Below are 11,052 nucleotides of genomic sequence, written 5' to 3' on the forward strand. Positions count from 1 at the left end.
TTTCAGGTGATTATACACTTAAGAAAACACATTTGATAATATTATACTTCATGTCTGCTTATAGATTCTACTAAATTCTACACACTGTACCTTTAAGTAAAGTATTTATTGACTGTTTCCTAAGAAAATTGCCCTTTGCTGCAGGGATGAGTGACATTGCCACATGAAAGGACAATGTTAATAAGAATGATGATACAACAGTTAATCAGTTGACTTTTTATTTATTTATACATATGTTTTCAGTCATACCATTGTGACTGATTTCATTAAATGTATCTCTATAAATCATAATGTACTATTATTCATTATTTATTTTGACCCACACGGACTTCCATACCTTCACCGGCAAAATCACTTGACCAGAAGTGTTTCACGTGACAAAACAGACATCGTGAGACACGTGACTACTCTTCCAACAAACAGCGTATTTCTTAGCAGGTAAAAACGCATAACTGATTAACTGTGTAGTCAAGGCTAACAACTAACTAACTAATAGTTGCAGATGATCTGAGTGACATCCACCGACTTGTCAGCAGTAACTGTACAACTTGGAACTAAACTTGTCAGAATCCGCTCCTGTTCACGTTGCTTCGCTTGCTAATAATAGCAACTGCCTTAAGAGCAAACACTCTGGACAATGGTCGCTAACTGTGACGACACATCTGTTCCTGCCTCAGTAGTAGATAACAGCTATATTTGAGACGCTATTTTAGAGAAGTGACGCATTGTACTGCAATAACTTTGATAAGCAGCTAACGTTAGCATATAACACATTCCGTGTTTTCTCACACTGCTACTGTGTGACTCCTGTAAAGATAGAACTTTGTTATGTTCTTCACATTGATTTAGCGAGCCAACACAATGAGGCTGGTCATTCTGGACGACTTTGACCTGGCCAGTGAGTGGGCAGCTAAATACATCTGCAACCGAATCATCCAGTTCAAGCCCTCCGCTGAAAGACACTTCACTCTGGGCTTACCTACAGGTGAGCACCGTTCACACAAACCATAGTGTTCTTCTGTGTGCACATTATTTCTGTAACTTTTCTCAACATCAATGTGTCTCATTGCTTTCAGGGAGCACTCCCTATGGATGTTACCAGAAGTTAATAGAATACTACAGAAGTGGCGATATCTCATTCAAATATGTGAAGACCTTCAACATGGATGAATATGTAGGTGAGTTAAAAGATGACTAATTAAAGGTAGGGGAGGTAGTCTTCTTCAATTTCATCTCATTACATCCTGACAGCAATCAAATGCTCTGTCCAAAATAATAATAAAATAAATGATATCTGTGGTAGTTGGAGGAGGGCAAAATACAGCATAATTGTATTTTAAGGTTATTTAAGGAGTTGACACTGGAGAGAAAGTGCTCTGGCTTTAAAGTTGAGGCAGGTTATGACCTCACATCCTCATACAACGAGCAATATTATCACTCTTGTGTTGTTCCATACACGATTCAACGAATGCCTTTAAAGGAAGTGGTCGATATATATGGTATTTCAATGGCCGGAGAATATTTAGAGACGAGGGTGCCCTATGGCCGTTATATAATGCCGACATGTTTTTTGCATCTGATTTATAAAAAAAAAAAAATGAAATAATAATAAATCAGACAGAACATTGCTGAATGTAAATTAACATATTTTGCATATTATATCAATCGGTCTACCGCCATTTTGAAGCATGCAAGATTCATGTAATGCAGTATTTATTTTCTCAAACTAGTGGGGCGCAGCGGTATTGCAGGTGGGGCGCAGGGAGAAATGCAGAATTTTTATTTATTCATACCTGCAAACTTGTCGCTTTTTGGTGAAATTCGCCGTTTTGAATCAAAATATATCATCCACATGAAACGTGTAGATCTGTAGAGGGTTTTTTTTGGGGGGGGGGGGGGGGGTTCAACTGGCCAGCCAGTGTTTCTCAGATTGGAGTGAGACGAGGAGAAAAGGTGATGTCGTGATCTTCACAATAAAACATCTTTGATGTGACGTGTCGAGTCTTGGCCAATCAGCGTTCAGATGCCTACACCGTCTTCATTTCCCTCCGTTAAAGTCCCGTTATGTTCCTTTACCGTTCATCAGTGGCGGGCCGTGCATTTTATACCTGGGCCTTCACTGCTGTCCTGCAGCTGAAACACAGCTATGGTTATTATTTGTTTCGTGTAAAAATTAAGCCAACACCTATCTGCAGAGAATACGCCGGGAGTGCGTCTCCTCTCTGCTCTGACTGCAGCTGGGACTGCTGCGCGAGTTACCGCCTGTGTGTGCTTTGGGGCGGCGGAGGGGCAGTTCACGACAGTAACTGTAGAACGGTAGTCCTTTAATGTCACAAAAGTCTCCAACAACACCAGAACAAGTTGCTAGATTTGTCGCTAGTAGCTTTTGACAAAAAATTCGCCATGAGGGTTTAGAAAGTCGCCAGATTTAGCGAGAAAGTCGCCAAGTTGCCAACACTGGCACCGGCTAAATATGTCCCTAGAGCAACACTGGACGTAACAATAGTTCCTATCACACATAAAACCAAACAAAAATCCATCTTCATAAAAACAAGTTGTACAAATAATAATATATAAACAAGCATAATAAAGCTACTGCAGATGTAAAAACAAACGCATTTAACTTACCAAAGCTGCTGTTCACTATTTAGCTGCTGTTCCTCCTTTCTTTGTTAATAAAGAGTTTAATCTCATGGTTGTTCGGTACATCCGTGGGTTTTAGTTCCAGTAAGAAGTCCTTCTCGATTCATGGACGCCAGTGAAGACAGTCGAGCCTCCCCAGTTGTATTTCTTGAATACGTTTTAATGCGTTTGAGGCTGAAAATGTCCGCTCGACAGAGGCAGCAGATATTGGGATTGTCACCGCCCAACATGTCAGGCTAGCCCACTGACCAATCACGTATGGCTAGGCCAGCTAGCAGGCTCTGACACGTCAAAGAATACGCCCAACATGGCAAACTAAAGATCTGATTGGTTGAACACTATGACAATCAACAATATCGTCCCCATTCACTTAAACTGTAAAGGGATTCACTTGTGAGTCTGCAGGCCTCGGGCCTCTCTTCTTACCTAGAGACACAGAGGTGAAATCTGATTGGATAAAAGCTCTACTTAAAACAAGCTGCACTGGAAGCAGAGCAACTGAGGAAGACAGGAGCTGTGCAATGAGAAAATAAGATAATGGGAAAAATATTTTTATAATACATGTAGTGTATTTAAGAAAAATTATTAAATTATAAAATAGCTCTAACTTTGTGATTCTGTTTAGGCCAGCAGAGAAGGCTTTGCTGGCCCTGACGGCCTACCACTGCCGTTCAGACTTGCTGGGTTAAGTTAACGTCCACTGCACGCGGAAATTTGTCGACTGTTAACGTTCGTCATTATCACGATTTAGGAGGAAAAAACGTAACGTGATGAAACATGCAGCCCCCCCGTGTTCTGGTTCAGTTCACGCGGTCACTCGTTAACGTTAAACCAGAACACCGGCGCATCTGGTTGCAGGTTGTTGTTTTTTAACTCAAAGTAGAATGAGGATGATTTCGTGGTCAGAATAACTTTCATGACCACGAAACATGAGGCCCAGATACTGATGAGATGATGAGGTCAAAGAGCTTCAGGGAGAGGAGGCTGGTTGTGTAGCGCAGCTTGACGCAGGGCTGAGCTGTGAGTGAGCTGGGCCTGGATAAAGGTGGAGGTGGGCCTGGATAAAGGTGGAGGTCTAAACAGACTGAAGTACAGCTTCCTGCTGTCACAGTGTTTTAAATACATTGATAAGGCAGGGTATGCTAAATGCAGCCTCTGCTCCAAGGAGATAAAGTACAGCAACAAGGGCTCACATGCCCTCTCATCTCACTGACACACTGTTCACTGTGATGACCACAGCCAGTGTACAACAGTCCCACGTGCAGTTAAATCACAGCTATTACTTTACTCTTGATAAGGTTGCACTTTATTGTTATTATCTTGAAAATATATTGATTCCAAAACTGGTTAATTGCAGCCACAATAAGCTATTTTTTGCCAAATATTAGTTATTTTTTGCACAGATTGAACTTTATTTGCATTGTTCTAACAAAGCGATTGCACATTGTATTTGTTTTTGTCTGATGGAGCAATCTGGTTTACTTGAAAGTGATTGCAATTTTCTTTATTCTATTATTTGAAAAAGCACAGATGGAGGAGTCACAAAATGTTATTTCAATAAAAGTTCAACATGGAGCATTTTGTTACAATTTAGTTGGGGCGGTGGGGCATGAAAATTTTTCTTCCTCCAAAGTGAGGCGTGACAGAAAAAGTTTGAGAGCCGCTGATGTAACAAACGGATACACGTCATTAACCTGCTTCATTCATCTGAGCCACTCTTTTGTTTTCAAATCCCTTACCCCGGCATGGCCTGTCAAAATTGCAGGTCATACTTTATCCAAGAAAACATTTTCCCCATCAAAACTGTTGATGAAACACCTATAAGATTATAAAGACTAGGTGGAAACCTAGTATATGTCTGGACTGTGCTAAATTGTGGAAAGCTGTTGCAGACGGTAACCTCCAGTTCTTCCGAACAAAGCCGATGCTTCATGTGTTAAAGCTGCATTCTCTCTAGTGTCCACCAGGGGGCGACTCCTCTGGTTGTATAGAAGTCTATGAGAAAATGACTCTACTTCTCTCTTGATTTATTACCTCAGTAAACATTGTAAACATGAGTTTATGGTCTCAATCTCTAGTTTCAAGTCTTCTTCAATACAGCATGATGTTCATTTAGTAAATGATGGTCCTTTAGGGCGGGGCTACTGGGATTGACAGTTCACAGCCGCTACCAGAGCCGTATATGGCGTCTTTACGTCACTGCTCCGCATTCCAAATATGGTAACTTCTATTCATTGGCTGCGAAAAAACATCCTGATGACTAAGTCTACTTCTTATAGACAGTCTATGGTCTTTGGTCTTCAGATAGTAGTGTCCTAGACCAGCAGGGTAATTTGCTCTTTGCGTGCGATAGATTTTGAATGAGCCTACCGCAGTCACTGAGTGGAACCTGCTTTAAAAGCCCCCTGAGGATGTAATTGAGGACTCTCCGCCCCGCGCTGTAAAAGGCTCCTGAGGACGCAGTTGAGGACTTCAGCCTATCGGGAAACTCCAACACTGGACTGACTGGTTTGCTTCCTCAATCACTCTGTCCCTGACTTACTGTCTTTTGTGCTCATTGGGCTGCTGCGTTCCAGCCAAGAACAACTGAAGAGCGTCGCACAGAATCCGATATGACTCTTTATATTATAAAAATTTGACAAAAACAGCCACTTTATCATATCCCATAGGAGGAAAGTGTCTTGGATAAAGGCAAGGCAAGTTTCTTTGTACAGCACATTTCAACAACAAGGTAATTCAAAGTGCTTCACATAAAACCATTAAAAGCATCAGAACATAAGGCAAAAGAAAAGGAGATTTAAAAACAACTAAGAACATTGATTGAAACATTAAAAACAGTCATTAAAAGACTAAAATACTGTTGTAAAATGCAGAAATTGATTAATATCCTTGAATGTGGTTCAATTAAAGGCAGCAAACAGAAAAGTCTTCAATCTTGAGTTTAAGGAGCTGAGGGTCTCTCAGCTCCTTAAACTCTAAAGGGAGTTGATGCATCATAACTGAACGTCACAATAAAAAACACATTCAATAGAATAAAAATATATGTCACATTATGACAATTGGCATAGAAGCAGCTTTCATCTGGCTGCAAGAGTAACATTTAGATGAATCAACACAGCAATCCTGTATTAAGGTCCATGCAGTGTTTTATTTTTAGCCTTTTTCTTAATTGTGTACCTTCCACATCCTCGTGGCCCCAAAGCTCTAGTGTCTCTCTGGCCCTTAAGACGGAACCAAAGATCTGCCGTCTTCCTCTGAAGGCTGAATTCATGGCACTGCAGCGCTTTAGTAAAAATAAAAAGTTGACCCTCTTGTTCCCCAGGTCTACCTCGTGCTCATCCCGAGAGCTACCACTCCTACATGTGGAACAACTTCTTCAAGCACATCGACATTGATCCAGCCAACGCTCACATCCTGGATGGAAATGCAGAGGACCTGGAGGCAGAGTGTCAGGCCTACGAGCAGAAGATCGCAGAGGCTGGAGGAATCGAGCTGTTCGTAGGAGGTCAGACACACGAGCTTCTTACATGTTGTTTTGTCTGCCGTATCTCGTTAGTTGTAGATGCCACAGGTATCATTTCATCTAAGGGTGGGGTAAAAAAAGAAATTGACACAGCATAGTATCGCAATATTTTGTCTGGCAATATTGTACCGACACACGGATGCCAGGTATCAATCTTTTGTTGAATAAACTATTCATTTTGCAAATAAATAAAACCTTTTGGTAACAATTGCCTTTTCAGTCCACTAGATGGCGCTGAGTTTTTTTCTGGTGCAGTCATGGGTAAAGTCAGCGGGATTGACAGGAAGTTGTGCTAAAGAAAGGTGGAAGGTCGGTCAGTCCGTCTGCAATAAGAATGATTGAAGTGACATGAACCACGTAAAAAAACAGACAAACTGCATAATTTGTAGCTGAAAAAGGGTAATAGATCGCAATAGATTGCAATACTCAACATATTGCAAAATGTTTAACCACGCAATTAGGATTGTGTCATGACTTTATCGTATTGTGGGGCCTCTGCTGATTCCCACCCCTAATTTCATCTCTTGGGTGACTTAAAGCTTCTCTTTAGCTCCGTCTTTGACCGGTTCCTTCTCATGTATCCTGTAGGTATTGGACCTGATGGTCACATAGCGTTCAATGAGCCAGGTTCCAGCCTTGTTTCCAGGACCCGAGTGAAAACCCTGGCGAAGGATACCATTGTGGCCAATGCTCGTTTCTTTGGCAACGACCTCTCCAGAGTTCCCACCATGGCCCTGACTGTGGGCGTCGGAACGGTTATGAACGCCAACGAGGTCAGATTAACAGGCAGTTAATTTATCCCTCTGTTGTCCTGCAGTAACATAATCTTATGTAACCATGTTAAGATATTCTAAACCATACATGCACTATATATACTCTTAGTGTTCCTTCTTTCCTGGATCCATGTTCTCTGCTCAGGTGATGATTCTGATCACTGGAGCACACAAAGCCTTTGCTCTGTATAAAGCCATAGAGGAGGGAGTGAACCACATGTGGACCGTATCTGCATTCCAGCAGCACCCGCGCACCATCTTCGTCTGTGATGAGGACGCCACCCTGGAGCTACGAGTCAAAACGGTGAAATACTTCAAAGGTACCAGCACCGTGCGTGTGTGTGTGCATGTGCGTGCATGTGTGTGTGTCCTTCGCATATCTCGAGAATGGTTCATCCGATCTACTTTGAATAAACAAGCGATGGCGCTCTGTGCAGGGGCGGGGCATCAGGGCTCTGCAGTCTTTGCAGACTCATTGACTGCAGTTCACTTTTGCTGCTGGATGCTGGATGTACTAATGTAACAACCAAACACGTCTTCACTTCCCTGAAGTCAGTGAACATGTTGTTGGTGTGGAAGTAACTAAATCAGACTTATTGTATCGTAATTCATTCCCATCATGCTGCTCAGAGTAATCACAGTAACCGGCTCGTCTGCTGACAGCACGGTGTCTCACCCCAACACAGTCCTGCTTATAACGGAGCTAACGGCTAACGTTAACAGAGGTTGCATTGACTCGGAATATGATAGGTTCAATATATTAAGTAAAAATGAGTGTTGGGCGAAGGTAAATTATAACGCTATCATATGTTCAAGTGTAATCTTGTAAAATGTAGTTTTTTGGAGAGAAACTTGAATAAATCCAGGAGAGGTTTTCACACCATGGTGAATTATGACCTGTTTAACTTCAAGTAAGTCTGGAGTCTTGTTGCTGCTTTTTAGTCGTTAGGAAAAAAAATGAAATTGGCTGGTCAGAATTTAAAACATTGTAATTGGTCAAGAAAATAGCAATCGGAGCATCCACAGCAAGTGGCTCTTCTGGGGGCCAAGCAATCATCCTGCTCTGGACAGAGCGACGACTGACTGAACGGGTCAGCATGGGTGGAATCGGATGCGGGTGGGACATTGAGTGTCATGACTTCTGTCATGACTACAGAATGTCTGGTGACTACAGACAGAGAGGCAAAGAAGCACATTCTTAACATGTTCAATCTTATCAGCCATCGTACTAATAGAAGGAAGGATTGCGGTAAAGGTAAAATGTTTAGAATTGCAGCTGATGTTTGGTCGGTCCTTGGTCTCATTCTGGTTCTGAGTGTGAAAGCAAAACACACCAGTCACAGGATTCTGTGATTGGAGATATGTGATTTTTAGAATGAATTTAAAAGAAAAACTAATATTAACTCCTGCGCTCTGTAAAAGTGATGCACATATTTCTGCATATGTAATGAATTTTTAAAAATGTGGTAACCATCCCAACATGTTGGCTCGTCGGCATGTGATAGCTGGGCTTTTCAAAAAGTGTAAAGCAGTTGGAATTGAGGTGTGTTGTGATTTTTACAGTTCCTTGTTAAAAAGTGAATGAAACAGAGCGACCACACAGTAACTATCCTCACTATGGGATCTAATAGTTGCTACCTGTTAGTCAATGAGATGAATGAGATGAGGAGCAGTTACAGTGTGGACTAGTGATGCCAGTAATAGTCCGTTATCTCAGTGAGTTCTTTGTAGAACCAGAGGAGCTATATAAGCACATCAGGTTCAGTATAGTGCTGCTAAAGCTGATGTCAATCCCCACAATTAGATTTTCCTCTGTGGGTCCAGAAAGCACTGATGATGCAGGATGACCTCACTAAATCAGTCCAATGAAAGAGTCCTATGACTTGATGTTTGTGCCTCTTAGTTTGTTTGTAATAATTCAGTGTGAACAGGAAACCGACCCAAACTAGTCTGGGCTGCTCAAAGTCAACCACATTACAGCATCCTGGAGAGAAGGCCAGCCTGTTGTCCATTAGAACAAATGTGACTGAATCTCACAGATAATGAACACTTGTCATCATTTCTGATCATTATCTAAAACTGATCAGTGCTCTGAAGGGGTCTTAAATGATATGAAACACTTTGTTACCTCTGTACACTTTCTTATTCTCAAGTACAGTCAACATGTTACTAATGGTGTCATAACATACACATGACGTTTATTGTAGGCCAACCAGGAAGTTAGCATCACACTGGTTCTATCAACAGAAAATAAACTCTGTTGCAACAAACATTTATGATACATGTTTTGTTAAACAAGATAATCATCAAATGAACACCACTTGATTTTAGCAACCACCTTTTTTGAGACACATAAAAGAATAAAAACATTAAAATACCTTTAGCTTGTGTTAACCACAGACCTTATTTCAGACATCCAACCAAAAACCCCACGGTCTTTGAGACGGGGAACCGGAAGTGCAAAAATGCTGACTCATTCCTGCAGAACTCTATAATGCAAACAATATTTGTGTGTATCGGACATGCTGACGATATCCTTTGTGTTTTCCATTGCAGGTTTAATGCATGTTCATAATAGACTGGTGGACCCAGTGCTCAGCATAAAGGACCAGTGAAGGAAGAGAAGTGAAGATGATATCCCTGCATACAACATGAGTGGGCAGCCTCATTCTTCTGGTACTGTGCCTGAGGATCTGTTGAGTGTATGAATGTCCTGGCCTGTGCATTGAGTTCATGCATAGATTGAACTGCCTTTGGATAAAGTCAACAGATAATGAATGAGAGGTAAACGATAAAGGGACATATTCCCTCTGAGGTTCTTTGTTTAGCAGTTTCCATTTAAAGGGATAGCACCAGTTCGCTGGCTCTAATCACTGCTGGCGGTCTTGGTTGTCCTTGGATGACTAGATTTAAAGTCATCATGACAGTAAACAGGAAGCCTTCATTCTGTTTGGTACACAGACTGAATGAAACTGTACAGTATATATTTGATAACTCTTCTTTATGTTAGCTTTGTTTTCTCATCTCCCTGTTACTGTTTGGACAGATGAATATATAAGATAATAATACTGCGTGTATATTGGTAATATCTATTAAACCAACACAAATAAACGTTGTCAGAGGTGACCTTTGACTCTGGTCAAACTGTTGCTGTCGTATAGTTTTGCATAGTCACACTAGTAGCAGCCCTGCACCAGTCAAAACTCTTAACACAAATCTTCCAGTTTTAATGTCACAGAATAATCTCAACTCAAGGGCCACTTGTTAGCTTTGCCAGAGCTTTTAACCGTATCTAAGGGTCTTCATGGGTGAATGGAGTTTGCTCAGTTTGTGAGTGAAACTTCAGTCACATGATAACAGGCGGTTGTACATGGGGGGGAGGTAGAGATGGTCTGCTGTGTCAGATCGTCCTCCAGTCGCCCACTAACTCCTGGTCCTCGACCTTTGACCTCTTCCCAGTGGCTGCTTGTGCTGGTCTGGTTCTGGTCTGGTGGCTCTGAGGACTGAGATTTGGTTGAAAGCTTAAAATAAAGCTAGTTTGAGAATCTTGGGTTGAGATTATGTTTGTCACATACTGAGGCCGACGTCAGGTCTGAACTTCTGACCTCAAACACCCCTTTAGTTTACCTCTGGCATTTGTCTTGCAAGCATCCTTGCTAAGCAGCTGAGCTTCACAAGGTTTGTAAAATATATATGAATATTCTTTTTTTCAAATGGCATTCAATTGATTGTTTCTCTGGACGTAGGGCTGCGGCAGGCTGCGGTGTATGCTCCGTGAATGTTTAACTACTGTCAGTACTGCTCTAGTATCAGACAAAGTGTAATGTAGACCGTGATGACATTTACTGTCAAATTCAACAGCATCTAGATTCATGATGCATCTAGTCAACTCTTGCAGCCTTTCCCTTCGAGTACTGCTGTGATTCATTTCCATGGTTCTAGTTCCAGCATCCTGTTCTTGGTTTTCTTTCATTCTAATGTCACTCCTCGTGTTCATCGGGCTGTTACTCCTCGTGTTCATCGGGCTGTTACTCCTCGTGTTCATCGGGCTGTTACTCCTCGTGTTCATCGGGCTGTCACTCCTCGTGTTCATCGGGCTGTCACTCCTCGTGT

At 41.7% G+C, this 11,052-nt stretch overlaps 1 protein-coding gene across 1 annotated transcript in view; it reads left to right on the forward strand.

Moving 5' to 3' along the window:
* Positions 1-379: 379 nt before the first annotated feature.
* LOC142966317 (glucosamine-6-phosphate deaminase 2) overlaps positions 380-11,052 on the forward strand; it is an 11,011-nt gene continuing 338 nt past the window's right edge. Inside the window, exons 1-7 of the mRNA XM_076107010.1 lie at positions 380-438; positions 850-985; positions 1,077-1,178; positions 5,966-6,148; positions 6,755-6,939; positions 7,085-7,259; positions 9,496-11,052. The exon at positions 9,496-11,052 is cut by the window's right edge and continues 338 nt beyond it. Coding sequence (XP_075963125.1) covers positions 862-985; positions 1,077-1,178; positions 5,966-6,148; positions 6,755-6,939; positions 7,085-7,259; positions 9,496-9,554 — 828 coding nt within the window. The 5' untranslated portion in view covers positions 380-438; positions 850-861 and the 3' untranslated portion in view covers positions 9,555-11,052. The remainder of the gene's footprint in view (positions 439-849; positions 986-1,076; positions 1,179-5,965; positions 6,149-6,754; positions 6,940-7,084; positions 7,260-9,495) is intronic.

Source organism: Anarhichas minor, unplaced genomic scaffold (assembly GCF_050575085.1).
Source record: "Anarhichas minor isolate MPS153535 unplaced genomic scaffold, ASM5057508v1 ptg000037l, whole genome shotgun sequence".
In the NCBI taxonomy this organism is placed as follows: domain Eukaryota; kingdom Metazoa; phylum Chordata; class Actinopteri; order Perciformes; family Anarhichadidae; genus Anarhichas; species Anarhichas minor.